Source organism: Mya arenaria, chromosome 5 (genome assembly GCF_026914265.1).
Source record: "Mya arenaria isolate MELC-2E11 chromosome 5, ASM2691426v1".
In the NCBI taxonomy this organism is placed as follows: domain Eukaryota; kingdom Metazoa; phylum Mollusca; class Bivalvia; order Myida; family Myidae; genus Mya; species Mya arenaria.
The window spans coordinates 67,929,839-67,947,538 of NC_069126.1; the positions used below are offsets into that span (position 1 = coordinate 67,929,839).

At 32.6% G+C, this 17,700-nt stretch overlaps 2 protein-coding genes across 2 annotated transcripts; both read left to right on the forward strand.

Moving 5' to 3' along the window:
• Positions 1 to 1,083: 1,083 nt before the first annotated feature.
• LOC128235908 (uncharacterized) lies at positions 1,084 to 8,215 on the forward strand. Its single transcript, XM_052950695.1, has 10 exons — positions 1,084 to 1,187; positions 1,355 to 1,672; positions 2,740 to 3,048; positions 4,439 to 4,747; positions 5,272 to 5,565; positions 6,101 to 6,409; positions 6,677 to 6,973; positions 7,268 to 7,582; positions 7,697 to 8,042; positions 8,203 to 8,215. The coding sequence occupies exons 1-10, from the start codon at positions 1,145 to 1,147 to the stop codon at positions 8,213 to 8,215; spliced, it is 2,553 nt and encodes an 850-aa protein (XP_052806655.1). The 5' UTR covers positions 1,084 to 1,144.
• A 4-nt stretch (positions 8,216 to 8,219) lies between these two features.
• On the forward strand, positions 8,220 to 9,278 carry LOC128236200 (uncharacterized). Its single transcript, XM_052951087.1, has 3 exons — positions 8,220 to 8,337; positions 8,666 to 8,745; positions 8,905 to 9,278. Exons 1-3 carry the CDS (start codon positions 8,235 to 8,237, stop codon positions 9,238 to 9,240), a joined length of 519 nt encoding a protein of 172 aa, XP_052807047.1. The 5' UTR covers positions 8,220 to 8,234; the 3' UTR covers positions 9,241 to 9,278.
• Positions 9,279 to 17,700: the final 8,422 nt, after the last annotated feature.

Consider the following 17,700-nt stretch of genomic DNA (forward strand, 5'->3'; position numbering starts at 1 on the left):
TTTTTCGAGTAGTATACTTAACACACACCGATCTGTACCAGTAGTAAAGTTGATTTAATTAATTTACAACAATAGTTTACTGAACAAAATCAATGTCTTCCCTAGCGTATATTATTTTATGTACTGTGCACACATAATTTAATATAAATGCAATGAATAATTTTGAATTGTCAATATAATAATGTGCAACTTTGTTCATGTATTCGAATTCCATATGTAGATACTAATCTAGAAGGGAACATATATTATGAACGTCGCCCCAAGTTAACAGATTATAACTTTGTCTGTCGTCGATTTTCTCGCCAAAAATGTCATCGTAAGGTGGATTCGATGACGTTGCCATTTTGAAAATTACCAGAACAATTACAGCTTTAAACTTCTAGCATTCAATGGTAGACAAACCAGCCATTTAGTAAATTTCATTGTTCAAGCAAAAGAAAATCTAGAGACGAATTGATAATTCTTAAAATATTACGACAGTGAAAGAACTGAGAAAAAACAGTGTCAAACAACTGATTTAGTTAGGCAAATTATCCCGTAGCCCAATATCCTCCTTCGCCCTCGGTCTCTACTGTATATTTAGATATTTTATTGTTTCACGTTCGTATGCCTTGATACTCGTCTGAGTCACAAACAGTTTACAACTATTGTATATTTACAACAATTGAATTAACGTGTTATGGCAATATTTCGATCGGTATTCCAAATTATTCAAATATGGAATAATACCATTAAAATTCCGGGAAAGCTAGTTGTCGAATTAGTAATTGTACTTTGTATATTGTTCATGCAGACACAAATATACTTTAAACAACGCTAACCTCAACTATAGCTTCATTCTATTCGTTCAACTCGCGGACTTACTTATCAAAACTGGTTTTAAATTGGTTTCATATGCTTTGTTGTGTTTGCTTTCCGCACAATTCAAAACAATCAAGTAGGAACTTAATCAACTTACATTTAAATTAATTGCACTTGTTGACAATCATGAGTTTTTATATTATTCGTTGGGTATGAATTGAATCAAACATCAAACGGTTTATTATGGCTTCATTTCACACATGGATCTTTAAGGATGCCACTAAAATATTGAAATTTAATTTATGACTTAATTTGTATTTAGAAACTTCACGTAAATGCATTCATGGATTGCATAGGTACAATCGCAGTGATATTTACGTTGTTTGGTAAGTATAAAGTCAGTTGTTTTATGCTTATTTTGGTTAACAATCTACGAAAGACTCATTTCACACAAAGTAAGACTGAAGGGATTCAAATTATATACAATCAAATAACATATGCAGATGTGTTTCAAACATGTTATCACTGTTGTGACTTTTTTGTTCGTTTTCAGTCAACTTTGTGACGGCAAACGAAGTGGTAAACAACGTTGGAACAATATCAATCATACAGCCAGCTTTTGTAAACCGAAGGGTTACGATGAAAATGACACCTTATATTATGACAAATACGATTGTTAAGTGGAAATACTCTAAAGACAAGAACAGCGGATACATAAGTGAAACGAGTGACTCTTTTCAAAGAAACTTGAATGGGTCATACTATTTAACAATTTTAAACGTCAGCAAGTCTTTTAATGAATCGTATTTTGTCGTTGAAGATACTGTCACTCAAAAATACATATCTCCCTTTATTCAGCTTAAACTTGAAGGTAAGCAATTGAAATTATAGAAGATATTTGTTGATTTCTGTGTAAGATACCAATTCATTTCACAGTAAAACATATTTTCGCAAGTGGCGAATCAACAAATGCTTTGTTGTTGTGCTTATTTTCGGAGTTTTACTTGTACTTCAATTTATTTTTCTAAATGCCCATTTTTAAAGAGTGCTTTTACGCCGCTAACCATGACATGTCTCGTGATAGCTGATGACGCACATGTCAGTTCCATTTCCGGCTTGTGGAGAAAAAGTTCTCAAAAGTTTTTCTATTGTTTATTATTTTCTCGTGTGTTATAGCAAACTTTTTTGACCATTCACCAATGAACATTTAATAATGCATCTATGTTCTAAACAATAACAGTTTATGCACGAACGTATTTTTAAATTGGAATAGGCATTAATACATGACAAAAATTACACCGGTTGCCATATACTGAATGAAAATTGGAAATGTCGAACGTGTAAGCAAAACAAATGTGAATTAACACTGCATTTAAAACAGTTTTAGAGTTTGTGTCATGACACATGGGTATTAAATCACCACTCACTCTCAGAGGTCAGTCTGATTTGTTTGAAGAAGGGTTCTCCAGATTTAGAGTGGAAAACCACGCTTGGTTGTTTACAATGTTTTAGACGGTGTGGGTAAAACGTCAGATTATTGTTGTGTTCATTTCCCAGTAAGTTCGAACTACAAAGTAATACAGTTCATAAAAATATTTGATAGTTTATATAACATTAAATTTATGTCCGAGCAGTTGTTTTCGTCTGTAATTTGGTTTGCACGAAAGCAAATGTTCGTACACCATCAAAATTGTTCGATTAACGTTTTTGTTTGCAAAAATATCTTTATCTAAATATGAGCAACCTTTGTTATATCAAATTAATGCTTTTGACAATATTCACTGTTTCAAAAGCGATGAGTTTAATTTAGAAGGAACTATCCCGTATTTTTGTCTAAAAAACAACAACTTAAATTTGTTTTTTGTTCCCTCATTTTTTGGCACAGATAATATAAAATCGATATTTTCATTTAATTAACGGTTTTCGACGACGTTACAGAATTGAGAGGGCCATGCGGAGAAGTTGTTTTAAAAAACCAAATTGCAAGACTTGGAACAGATGTAGCCATTTCATTTTATCCCTCTGATGTTGCCATTGAAACCGGAACTTCGCTGCGCCGTTCATGGCTGTATTATTTTGAAAACATAAGCCTTTCTTCTGTGTCATTCAGTGAAAGAAAGGTATCGGATTACCTGTTTGAATTGACAATTTTAAACGTCAGTTTGAGCCATGCAGGAAGATACGGCCTGAAATGCAATTGCTGGGAAGCGTGTTGTGTTACAAATTCAGAGCATTTAACAGTCGTCGGTGAGTACAACTGCTTCATTATTTTTGCCTATTTATGATATTTTACTAAAGACAATATATTATATTTAATTATCAATTTTGCCGTAACCTTGTGCTTCCAAACAATGTACTAGTTTAGGTGTTAGACAAATTAGCTTGTCCCTGATTTTCGCTTTTGTATCTATTGTTTTTTACCTTGGACATTGTGTCTTTTAACAGGATGTTTGTTTCATTTTAGACTATTAAAACTTATCCCTGGAGTTACAGTGCTTGTTATATCATTGATTTTTACTGTTGTATTTTACTACGTTGGGAACCATTATATACAAGTATTGTAAAGGAAATGGATCAAATAATAGTCTCGAACAAGGTCGGGACCATGATCCGTATTCATAATTTAAAAAAGACAACGAATCTTGAAACGGATATGGCGTTAACAAATAAAGACTACACGTTTGCGCCCGTTTGTCTGACGCTTGCATCTCTGGAATAGGAAAAAAATGACGGTCCTCAAATACACTTCTCATAAATAAATATTAGATGCGCCCATAGCCTTTAAATGAAACCATAAATTATCGTTGCATCCATACCTGTGTTTAGTATATATGAGTCCAGCCATAAATATATTCACATAATAAGGATGCATTTTCTTTATGGGTAGAAACTATCGGTGTTTTTATAAATAATGTAATTGCCGTCAATTATTTTTATCTGACCAATGAATTGATACTATAGAGCCATTCTGGTACAATTTCTAGAACATAGACGTTCTAATAACTGTTCAATAAGTTGCGATCTTTAGTAAATATCAGAAATGAACATTCTTGTAAAAAAGCATTTACGAAAATCAATGCAAGTTCAAAACAATCTGGGAGTTACTGCTATTGTAATTGAATTATTATTAAATCATAATTTATTGTTAAAATTTATACGAAAATGGTTCATTAACATAAATAATGTTATTGAAAAAGACAGAAACAGCGAGGTGCATTCGGTAAAAGCACTTGTCTCGATCCCAGGTGTAAGAATTGGTCTAAATTGTCAGAAAAATGATTTTTTGGTCCAAAAATATATATTTGTAGAATATATGGTTACACCCATAATAATATGTACGATTCAAACATAAATATTGGGGCGCACCGAAAAAAGATTCAGGGTTTCATCCATTGATTATTGTTGCACTATATTACACAATATTCCGGTCGACTACGGTACAAATGCGTTATATTGCAGGAATAAAATGATGTTCGTTTTTTATCAAAATTTTATTGTTTTAGTGAAAACATAATTGTTAAAGAGCCTTTGAAAAGTTACAACGGGCATACACGGAATATAAAATGAGATAAGCGTTAGGAACTTCTGTCACAATTTAAGTGTTTATACACACCAAACACAACTTGTTTCATTGCAGAACCCCCGAGCAAGCCCGAACTTGGTCCCACAACGGACGACTTTTCCGCAACCAACTGTATCTATGTTGACGCGGATACCCATCCCTACTGCAAAGTTATGAGTGGAACACCGCCTCTTAACGTTACACTTACGATAGGAGCAGAAATATACCCATTGGTTGCGAGTATTCGCGATAATCGACGTTTTGAAATTAAGAATGGCACTTTTCGTGTTACGAAACACAACTACGTGCCTAATATTACATGCCACGTTTCGAATCTTCTAGCACAAGCCGCTGAGTGGAATACCGCGAAACTTTGTATCATAGGTATGTGTTTACGAAATTAATCTCAAATTGCTTATTATGTTTTACTTTAAAGTGACTTAAAGACCTTTTGCTTTGAAGTATGTTACACTGTTTTGTGATTTAACATTCAATCCTTCTTTCCCGCTTTAAGTTTAAAATGTTTTTCTGATTCGGACTGAAGTTTAATATTTAATAATGGCAGTTAATGTATTAGACGTGTTAAGTACTTACTTAATATTAATTAAACCTTTATTTAGTTGATAAAATAAAAAGCGTTATGTACATACAGTTTATCTCCAGAAGTAGCAAACATCTTCTAATAGGCAGGGCATACAAATAATTGAAAAGGCTTTTAATACGGAGAACAATCGAACGAGCGTTATCTGTAAACAGCGTCCACATAGTTGTACATAGCCGGTTAAAAACATGAAATCGAAAGTAAATGTACATTATACAAGAATCACATTATTCATTCTATCTCTAATTGCTGAAAATATCTACTCAGATAAACAATTCTGAAAAAGATTGTATCTTTAATCATCCAGAAAAGGGTTCTGGTCCACTTCTTATCGTACGGGAATATACACTTAATCACACGCCGCAAATACAATGCGAGGTGAAGCTTGCCTTGCCTGCGCCGGAAGTAGAAATACGCATTGATAACAGTACAGTTCCCGGTCAGGAAATCGTCACTTTTGACAACACCACACAGTCTTTCACAAGTAAAGTATCCCTTCAAAGAGCAAAGGCGGACTGGGAGGGAAGCAACATGTGCTGTTATCAAAGGTCCATGTTTTACAACAATTTGCAGCCGGTTTGCAAGACACTTATATTGAAATGTGAGATCACTGTTTCATGAATTCCTGTTCTGCGACATGAACGTGTGTATAAATCTGCTGACAAAGCAGGATAATCATATGCAATTATGTTTCTGATTATTTTTTTTTATGTATTTTTTAAATAATTGTTATCAAGCTACTTTTTTGGTAATGTGAAATTGTGTTATGTATTATACTTATCTTCTATAAAGATAAACAAACGTTTATTATATAACTATGTTTTAATTCATCAGCCAAAAGGTTGTGGGTTCAAACCCCACCATAGGAACTTTTTATAACCTCTCAAAATGGACACAAGGACTGGATTTTACTAATGAAAAGGCCCCGAGAATGATTCTCAAATCACCTAAAAATCAAGCATATAAATTGTAACTCTTTGTAAATACTTTTACGGATCGAGCTTAATTAATATGTTTGTATAGTAGATAATTTATATTTTTAATAATATTTGATTTAAATTTTATTCAAAATACCAACCGCATAAAAGAACGAAACAAAAAAAGTTTTTAATTAAAACCAACTCGTCTACTTTCAGTTAAACTCCAACCACCAGTTCTTGGTCCTCAGTTAGAAGACTTTTCCACGACCAACTGCATTTACGGAAACAGCGGTCACGACATTTATTGCAAAACACAAGGAGGGACCAAACCAATTCAAGTTTTTCTTACAATCGGAACCAGGCAATACCATCTCATTGAAAACAAGATTGAGCCTGGATTATATGAAATGAATCATACTGTATCTGATCCGTTCACAGTTTTTACAAAGACAAACGTTATCTGCCAAGTTTCTAACGAAGTCACTCCAGAACCCCTCATTGTATCGGCCTTTCTTTGTCGGAGTGGTACGTTTTTATTTTAAAGTAAATGCAATTATGAGAACATGAACTTTCGAAAAAACAAATGTTAATGTATTTAATATAACGTTTTGGTTACAAAAGAGTTTATACCCGCAATTCGTAAAATAAGCATATTGCAAATAGGTGTATACAAAACATACGAATAAAAAATGACATTTTCACATTTAGTATGGTTTAATATGTATAGATAACCTAATGTTATTCGTTTGGTCCGAAGATAACTCCAAACATGGAAACAATTTTATATTTCAGAAAAAGGTGACAAACCAAGTCTGACAGTGCCACATAGTTTTGTTGGTGAAAATTCATCGACACTTTGTGAAGTTAAACATGCTCGTCCGGCTCCAAAACTAGCCATATATGTCGCAAATGTCATGGTTAATAATGTACACCAAAAGAACACCTTCAACGATTCATCTAATACGTTTACGAGCAAGGTGGAAATTCAAAACCCATCGCGGCACTGGAATGCCAATCAAATGTGTTGCGTTCGAAGGAGTATAGTCTCAAATGATTCGGTACAGGTGTGCAAAAATGTTACATTCGAATGTAAGTACTGCATTTCAAAGAGCGCCATCATTGTCAATCGGACACATATGACTATATAGTATTTAAAACAACTCATAATGTTAGGTGTATTCATAATCGATTTATTCATGTTGATCTTTACTTCTTAACTTATCTAAACAACAACACAAAACAAAAACAGTACAAAAAAAACTTTAATTTAAACACATAATTCATTATTTTTGTAGGGATTGTATGTTCTCGAATCAAATATTCATATGGGTGTTGTCTGTATTCTAAAAACGTTTTGTAAATGTGGAATTATTTTGCTTACAGATCCGCCGTTTGAATTAATCATGGTAGTCCACAGGGCGTTCGAAAGCGATGAGACGGTCCAAATGTTGAACATATCCTGTAACGCTGTAAACTCCTATCCACAATGCGACATTTCATGGGGAAGTAAACTACCTCATGTTCGCCCAATATCCACTGAATCAAGAATAGACATTCGGCATCATAGCTACTTCAGTTTTTCAAAAGCTGTGTTCTCACTTACAAAAGATGATGTAAACGTTGGAGATATTTTTTGTTTCACAAGATGTGGCACACTGAACACCTATCTTCTTCGCACATACAATTTTTCATTTCCAAGTATGTATCATGTGCTTTTCTTCTTATATTTTATCGTCAATCTTCAAAGTAAAGATTATACATGTTTGTGTATAACTGTAGTCAGAAAAAAACTGTATGTTATAATCTTTTCAGGTTATCCTTTGATGTCGTTCAATACATCAACAAAACTAAAGATTCAGAAAAATGAATCTGTGTCAATCAATTGCACTGTCGACGAGCTAATGCCAATCAACACGAGTCTACTGTGGCGAAACGAAGCGAGCCAAAACATAGTTAAAGTTTGCTTAAATATGATGGCGTGCGTTCTTACATTAAATGAAACCTTTGCTGAAGGCATGTGGAACTTGTACAAATGTGAAGCACATAGCGATGTCATTTCTACCAGCAAATTGCTGGCAGTATCATTCCTGGCGTTTCAAGGCATGTCTTTCACATTGCATAGTATCATAAATTACATTAAAAGAAAAAAACCCATAAGGTATAAGCAAATGGTTATTTATTCAAATTGGAATTGTTCATTAATTGAAATACATGTTAAGGAGCATATCATGCTTACCAACAACAAAACCAATAACTTGGTTCCTCCTTGTGTTTTGCAAAAGGTCAATCCTATTACTCTGCTCTTTAATGAATTACAGAGGCTGTCGGTGAAGGACTGTCGTCAAACGCTATGGTGGTTATTACTGGACTCGCATCTACGATTGGGTGTGTTGGTGTCGTTATCTTTACTTTGTTTGGTGTATTAGCTTACTGTAAAATCATCAAGAATCGTGGTAAGATCAATCTACTTATAAAACGAATATTGTTATTGTAAAATCATTGCTGGGTATATGTTAACTAGCAATTTTACGATTTCAGATGAAAGACAACTCCTTCTCGAACCATCTTGTTTTCTATCATTTAGAGTTTATTTTATTTTATTTTAAGTAATAGTTAGTGTAAATATAATACACATACTACTTGAAATTCGAAACGTTTTTTTTTTAAATGGGGGTAAATAATCCTAAGATAGTATTATAAAAATCATACAACCGAATAATATTTCTGCCGTCATTTGAAAGAATTTGTATCACTTTGATTCATTTTAAAAATGATTTGCAGACATATACCAAGAAATAAGGTACAGAAGGAGAACAATGCTATTGGGTGAAGAAGCTGGGAACATTAACGATGGAAATGTGGTATGTATTGGAATTCTGTCACTTTTACCGATTGATGCCGTAATGCTCATCTGCATTCGAAATGAATGAAATATATAAACAATTTTTATTATTTATTATTTGAAGTTAACAATATTATTTATAACTTAATCTTATTGTAATATTATCAATATTTTTCAGATCGAACTTTCCGCTTCCTTCAATATAGGCGACATGCAACGTTACAATACTTTGACAACACAAGACGTGGCGCAAAATAGCGAGGATGTGTCTGCATATCCCTTCCTTGAAGTAGAGAGAAGACCATTTCGGTCCACACGAGAGACGGAATCTGGTTATGTGGACATGAGGGACATTTTTGAGACCTGCCAAAGGGCTAACTGTGATAAGTCGTTTGAAGACATGAACTCATCTGCTTCGACGGATCCCGACGAGTTTGATCCACGTTGTACTCGGAAAATGGTTGCCGAATCTGCGGACATGGGATATCTACATACTGTTACCGAGAAAAGATAACTCAATTGCCACATACAATGTGTATTTGAGAACCAATAAGCTGGTGCTGGAGATAAAGAGATGAATGCCACATAATAACACCGACGCCAATCCACGTTAACCAAACATTTCAGTTTCAAATACTTGTAGAACAATAGACAATAGCGGCCCACTCTCGAGTCCGTTTCCTGAGAAAAATCCGTACCTGTGCCATTTCAACACACTGTCCACGACCTTTTGGGAAAGGAGCCAAAACCATTCATTACCGTTACTTATAAAAGAATGACATTCAAATCAATAATGTTCTTCTTTTTAGTCATTTCCTGTCTTATGTCATTGTTCTTAGCTCAATATCTCTCGTTTTTAAAAAAAAAATAACTTAATGATATCTAAAATACCTTATTGTCATTAATTTTGTGCAGCACCAATACACTTATATCAAAAACACGTTTTCTTCTTATTAAGTTTGGCTATGAGTAATGAAGGATATTTACTTAAGATAAGGAATGACATAAGATGTTTTATGAATACTGAAAAAGCAGTACAAATTCACGTAATGGTATCCTTGGCTCTTCATGACAACATTTTATACAAAGCTGTCCTGAGTATAACAGCCTCAGAGACAAACGATAATTTTAATCACTCAAAGTATTTGAGTATTCACGGAAATTAGCTCAATACTTAGGAGCTACATATTCGAAAAGATAAAATTTACTCTATAACTGAATTAAAAAAGTTTATGTTTAATGTAAATTTGTAAATACTTATGTCTATAATTGTATTGTATGAAAATGCATGGACGTATGATGATGTTTTTTTACCTGTTGTCAAAGATGTAAATTATTATACGTAGACTTGTAGGTCAACGGTGCCAGATGGTATTTTTAATACGTAGCACTATATTTCATTCAATGTTCATTCAAACAAATTCACCTACTTACTTACTAACTTATTATAACATGTGTAAATACGATCGTTTTGGTTTGAAAACAACTTGAAATTTGAACTTGAATTCAGTTTGAATAAAATGTTTTATACAATATTTCAAACAATCTTGTTTATTTTCCTCAATTTGTGTTTTCCTCTCTTTTCGTTCAATGATCATGTCATAATTTCACATAGTTTAAAATAGTTTTAAATCCATTTTTGGAAGGCAATTATTTCCAATCATCACCTGCCTTAGTCGTAACTTAGGTGCCTACCGCTCTTCGGGCCATTTATATCACACTAATACGCTAAATAGTTCCGGATCTATAAAGTGCATATTATTTTTGGCTAAACTCTCGAAAATAATCGCATTTTGTGTCAGGCAAAGTTCAATTCGTATTAATTTGGATTTTAATAACCAATAACAAAAGCTTTATTTGGGTAAATTCACATACGAACAACAAGTACGAATCTGTTTAAAGGATAGGAAAACAAGTTTGGCAAACTTATGTAAATTCCTCTCACAAAAGGATTGGTGATGAATGAAGATATCGCTTATTATTAAAATGCGCGCCCCGAAAAAGCTACTTTAAAGTCTTAACAGACCAGCCATTGCTTGATAAATGTTATGGAATCGGTACAACTCTAACGTATTCCCCTCACACTTATAAAATTCATGTTTTCATCCCCAGCAGACAATCATGAAAAGAAAATAATACATAAATTCCAGGAATTCTCGATGGAATATATTTAAAGTACCTGCGCACAGATTTCGTGGTTTGCACTGAATTATACTCTAAAATAAATGACCACTCGCCACTTCGTTCATGTGTACAGATATTCAGATATTCTTTAATTTTGTAGATGTATCTCTCGATTTATTTATTTAACGTTCGTCTAGTGCTTGATTGGCGCTGTATATACTGATAAGATGGAAAATATCTCATTATAACGTCTGCACAGCGAACGATCGGGGGTTCGGAATTGTGTTTTTTCAGGAATCGACATTTACCTCAAATTGAACTAAAATAAAGCCGGGCTTTTGAGCATGAATTTTCACAGATCTATATTAATTCTAAAAAAATGGTGATAGCTTGACATGGGTCACGAGCTTTATTTATAATACGAAGATAAACGTCTACACTGTTCCAGTGAAAAGTAGCTGTCCGAAGGTCGCCATTGTTTCAACATTGTGGCAAAAGTGTATGTAACCACACAATGCAACGCTCGCACAATATTATTTAACCCATGCGGTTGAACGTTTACATAAAAATGGACTGTGACCCTCATTTTAAAGAACATCTTTGGAATACAATGCACGTACTAAATAATAAAACGACAACAACATATTTGTTCTAATCAAGGTTCAGCTGAATTTAGAAACTTAAGCGCCACCGGGCAATAGAAAAAGGTTGTATTACCACTAAATTATCAATAAACTGTCTTGAAACGGTTTAAAGTGACACTCTTCAAAGTCAACGCATACACATGAATAACAATCATCAACTTTGACTGATAAACCTTTGACTTCTTACTAAATAAGCATTTATGGAAAATATTGATTGCTAAAAACAACAATGGAACCTTGTATTTAAAAGCAGAAAGCGCGAAAAATATTAAATGACAGGTGAATGCTAAACTATATACTGTGGTTTACTTAAGCCCAGGTAGAAATAGCGTGTTTTATACCCATTTCTTTCAAATTAAACTTGGTATCCTTAATAAAAAGCATTATTTTCGACAATTATTCATCCTTTTAGGAATATTAAAACAACATTATTAATTGTGGTCAATCTTATCTGTGAGTAAGAATGCATCTTTAAGAGTTGCCATCTTGGATGATCAGAAAGCACAATATCCCATTTGGGATAGAGTTAAACGGGTTTTAACTCTAGCACTTGATATGGGCAAGTGTGCTGGTGTTTTAGATATGGAAAACTTCTTTTTCCGGCTGCGAACACAGCAGCTTAAGTTAAGAAATGTACTTATCACACATAAATATAAAGATCGAAATTCGCTGTTTCAAATATTTATCAAATACAAATTGAACCGCTAAGACAGATGTTTACTTAAGGAATGAATTGCGGGCTTGATGTATGCACGCAGTTTGGATGGTCAAGGTGTGTGGAGTCCGCGTACTTTGACCAGCATGAGTGCGTTCATATCCCCGATAATGACATCAAGCCCAAAACTAATTCCTTAAATTTACACTAATAGTTTATTATTTCAATCAAGAATTGTTAAAAAAATACTTCATTTCATTTAAGAAAACCTTTAAGTAACTCTTTCTTACCCATTCTGTAATTAGAACGACCCGGCTGTAACCGTAAACATTTTATCAATTGACATCACAATAACGCAGGAAAAGATCAACCACTTGAAATCACCTTGAACGCAAAATTGAAAATCTTATGGCAAAAATATATTTTACATATCATAAATCAACACCTTCTTAAATGTTGATTTATTTTTAACCGGACACAACACAAACAATTAAAGGATCAACGATTCCCATTTATATTGTTATGCGATGAATTGCTATCCGAACATATCCGATTAGGTTCATAGGATGATAACCGCATTTGGGAAATATAAGGAATGAAAGTTAAATATATAAGATATAAATATATATATGGGAGTAATTTTGATTTTTTTCTATATTGGTATATGCTTATGTTCATGTATGGTTTAGTTATGTTTAGAAACATAGTAACATGAACACTGAGAGAAATATAAACAAGGATAGCTATAATTATTTTCATAATTATAAAAGATGAGCATCTTCTTTGAGTATATACACTATAATCGTCACTGACTATAAAAGAATGCAATAAATAATGTATTCTTAGCAGTGATATAATCCCATAAAAAATATGAGTTAATAGACAGTTCTGGCTACAATTTTATGAATACAGTCACAATATGTTATGAACGTAAGAACTATTAATTATTATATTAAATTGCGCTTTGAATGAACACGTCTATAAAGACGTTAACACACAGACTCTGTCCAATGACTTAAAAAAGATATGTTCTTTGTACAACTACGAGAAATTCATATGCTTGAATTCCGATATTATTTTGACAGCGTCTAGAAGATTCGAGAAACAATGCTAAAAACAAGCTTATTTGCATTGAAAACGATTTTCATATATTCATGCCCAAACATATAGTTGCAAACTTAAAAAAAATATACTTATGATTCGATTACACGACAAACTTGGTACATCGGATTCCTTAATTTAGGTTCGAAAGAAAATAGTGAGTGTAGAGTAATAGTTTTAATGAAATGTACTTGTTTTACCATTATTAGGCCGAACGTTTTCCTACAAATTTGTTAGTAAACTTTATTGAAGAGAACAATATAAGATGCATTTTGTTTCCTTTTTGAGATGATTAAAACATGTTTGATGAAACCTCTTTCATACGTATGCAAATACAATCAGCACAATTCTCTGTCAAACCCATAGTGCTAGTGATTCCGATACTTCAACTAAACAATTATGTACAGAAAGGACGAGATACATTTATCTTCATTTGAATTCTCTCAGGTTTGTTTTGACTTTCGTAAAATAATAAGAATCAGATTTAACATAAATTTGTTTATTGAATAAACCATTTAACGGCGATATGCCACGACAACTCATACTATTCTGAGCACAATTTACCGTTCTCTTTTTGGTATGGTCGATACTACTTCAACTACTACTACAACAACTACTACTATTATTACTACTAAAAATACTACTGCTAGTGCTGCTGTTGATGTTGTTGTTGTTGTTGCTGCTGCTGCTACTAGTACTGCTACAATAAATACTATTCTACTTCACTACTACTACTACTACTACTACTACTACTACTACTACTACTACTACTACTACTACTACTACTACTACTACTACTACTACTACTACTACTACTACTACTATTACTACTACTGTTACTACTACTACTGCTACTTCTACTACTACTACTACTACTACTACTACTACTACTACTACTACTACTACTACTACTACTACTACTACTACTACTACTACTACTATTACTACTACTACTACTACTACTACTACTACTACTACTACTACTACTACTACTACTACTACTACTACTACTACTACTACTACTACTATTACCACCCCTACTACTACTACTACTACTACTACTACTACTACTACTACTACTACTTCTACTACTAATACTACTATTACTTCTACTACTACTACTACTACTACTACTACTACTACTACTACTACTACTACTACTACTACTACTTCTACTACTACTACTACTACTACTACTATTACTACTACTACTACTACTACTACTACTACTACTACTACTACTACTACTACTACTACTACTACTACTACTACTACTACTACTACTACTACTACTACTACTACTACTACTACTACTACTACCACTACTATTACTATTACTACTACTACTACTACTATTACTATTACTACTACTACTACTATTACTACTACTACTTCTATTACTACTTCTACTACTATTACTACTACTACTACTATTACTACTACTACTACTACTACTACTACTACTACTACTACTACTACTACTACTACTACTACTACTACTACTACTACTTCTACTACTACTACTACTTCTACTACTACTTCTACTACTAGTAATGTGTCAATATGCAAAGCTTGTATAAAACACGCGTATTTGTAAAAGTTAAAAACGCAATAATGATAAGGGATAATACAATTGAAATAATTACATCTCCATTGGTAAATGTATGTTTAATTGGAAGACTAAAAAGATATCATTTTTTCTTAAGGTGTATCCGAACTATTGTCGCAATTAAATAATCATAAGGGGAACACATCATTCCGTTATAAAAAATATTTAATACAGAAGTTGTCCGACTTCAATCGGTGACCGTAGTTGTGTTACAATCTATAAGCTATTACCTTCATACATTTTAGGTTTAGCTTGTGTAGTCAAATCGACAACTTATGATCTTTTATTATCAGGATCAAGCGCGAACCCGATTTATTTCAATAAATGATAATAAAGCTTAAACACAAATCAATCTGAAGATTTACGAAAACTAGCTTATTATGTATACCATCTCCTTTTAAGCATTAATGGTTAAGGGGAAGTTATCATGATTTTTATTTACACTTTGCTTGCATTGTTTAATTACCCTGACACAACTCATGCCTTCCTTGAGTTATCTATTTTGGTCCAGTGGCCTTTAATTACTCAATAAACTGTTTACTAGTACAAGCAGGAACGTTATTAACAACTTCTAATCTTGACAAACATATACATTACATTGCTTAATTAAGACCATGTAGTTACTTTCAATTCATTCTTTTTCAATAGATTATCAGTTATTCTTAGTATAAGCCTTAAATATATTTTAGCATTAACTTATTCATTCACTTATGTTGCCCTCCACATTCAAATGATAAATATTTTTGTTGAAAATTGTATGGCTCACTTTTGTTTTCATTTTCAATTAAAACAAATTCATGCATTTTTTATGTTACTTTTTTATATTTTTATTTTCTAATTACAGACTTATTCTACAATTATATTTACTAAAAACGAAACGCCTAAGTGATGGAAATATATTGCAGATATTGAAATGTGCTTTCAAAAATAAGTTACTAGTTTTTGAAAATGGAAGTAAACCCCTTAAATCTTTTGGTTTGAAAGAAAATGAAGTTTTAATAAAAGTTGAGTAATGTTCTTATGCTTGACCCTTCCCTCAATGGGCAATTTATTGCATTAATATTTTTTTATGAAAACTTCCTTAACTATTATTTTATTTGTATTTTTTTCTGTGTAAACAATATAGTTTTTGTTTCAAATGTGATAATGCTTTTGACATGTGATATTAAAAATAATTGTTTTATTTACTGTTAATCAGGGATTATACTCATTTATTTGGTCAAAGGAATGTTTTACTGATATTGCATTCAATCTAAATATTTTATGAAATGGATAGTGTTGAAGTTAAATCTGAGTATTGAATGTTAATGTTACAAGAATATATACTTATCTTTTACATTTTTTAAAATCAGCTGAATGCTCATGTTTTATCCTCATTATAATTATATGCAACCTAGTTCTTGTTTGTGATAAGTTGTCTACTGCAACATAACTGTATGAATTTCACATTACTCATTTACAATGGCCATGTGCATATTTATCTCATATTTTATAGCTTTAGTTTATATATGTATAAAGATAGTGTATCTATATCTAATTAAGGACTTATAAGTAAACTGTGAAATACTTACTGCTTGCTTTATGGAAGGTGTGAAAGACCAATACTTATAAGGATTTATATCTGGTAATAGGAACGATTTCCTTCACACTACTTAATCGATTTCTTTCGCTATGGTCTTAATTAGTAATCAAAATACTGAGAGATCATGCTTTTCTGTTAACTGGACTGTAAACCCGAAATAAAAAAAAATATGCAGCTGAAAACCACATTCAAAAAAGACTCTTCGTCCTTGTCATATGAATATTCATAAATAAAGGTTCTGTGTTTAACTTTAAAGAACATGTACTGAAAAGTTTGCGACTTGTCTATTTAAAAAAGCTAGTTGTTCTTGATGAACCGAGAGGCCAAAAATGCCGGCCGCGATGTATTGTAGAACACGTGTTTCATAAATAGAACTACGATTCCGGCAATAACACTTCAAGGCCGTAGAGGCAGAACCTTAGTTCATATTGTTTGTATATAAAATAAAGTGTATCACCGAGCGTCATCGCGCATGTTATACTTTATTGGTTTATATATGTATATGGAACAGATTGTATCACCGAGCGTCATCGCTCATGGTGTACTTCATTGGTTTATATATGTATCTGGAATAAGTGTATTACCGAGCGTCACCGCGTATGTTGTACATCATCGGTTTATATATGAAATAAAGTGTATCACCGAGCGTCATCGCGCATGTTGTACTTCATGGGTTTATATTTGTATATGGAATAGATTGTATTACCGAGCGTCACCGCGTATGTTGTACATCATCAGTTTATATATGTATCTGAAATAAAGTGTATCACCGAACGTCTTCGCGCATGTTGTACTTCATCGGTTTATATAGGCATATGGAATAGATTGTATCACCGAACGTCTTTGCGCATGTTGTACTTCATCGGTTTATATATGTATATGAAATATATTGTATCACCGAACGTCTTCCCTCATGTCCTACTGATTTGGTAAGTAAATGGAATAAAAAGTTACAACTCGTGTATCCCGCGGTATTTTCAAATAATTTGAAAGGTCACAACTGTTTTCAGTAACATTTTTATTTACAAACTATACCGGCCCATACTGTCATCAGTTTTAATATGATAGAAAACATTTCCTGAAATGTATGGGGCCAGATACAATCAATTTCTGAAATTTTCTGATGCAAGTAACATTACCAGATTATCGTTTAAAATATATTTGTACTTATTTCGTTGAAGTTTCAAAGCGATTAAAAAAATTCAATAGTCGTGTTCACGTTTAATTCTTATTAAATGGTAGATATTTGCTGTTTGCTC

Coding starts and splice junctions, on each gene's coding strand:
- LOC128235908 (XM_052950695.1), top strand. CDS start 1,145: ATGGATTGCATAGGTACAATCGCAGTGATATTTACGTTGTTTG. Junction 1,188..1,354: donor AGTGATATTTACGTTGTTTG/GTAAGTATAAAG, acceptor GTTCGTTTTCAG/TCAACTTTGTGACGGCAAAC. Junction 6,410..6,676: donor GGCCTTTCTTTGTCGGAGTG/GTACGTTTTTAT, acceptor TTTATATTTCAG/AAAAAGGTGACAAACCAAGT.
- LOC128236200 (XM_052951087.1), top strand. CDS start 8,235: ATGGTGGTTATTACTGGACTCGCATCTACGATTGGGTGTGTTGGTGTC. Junction 8,338..8,665: donor TAAAATCATCAAGAATCGTG/GTAAGATCAATC, acceptor AATGATTTGCAG/ACATATACCAAGAAATAAGG. Junction 8,746..8,904: donor ACATTAACGATGGAAATGTG/GTATGTATTGGA, acceptor AATATTTTTCAG/ATCGAACTTTCCGCTTCCTT.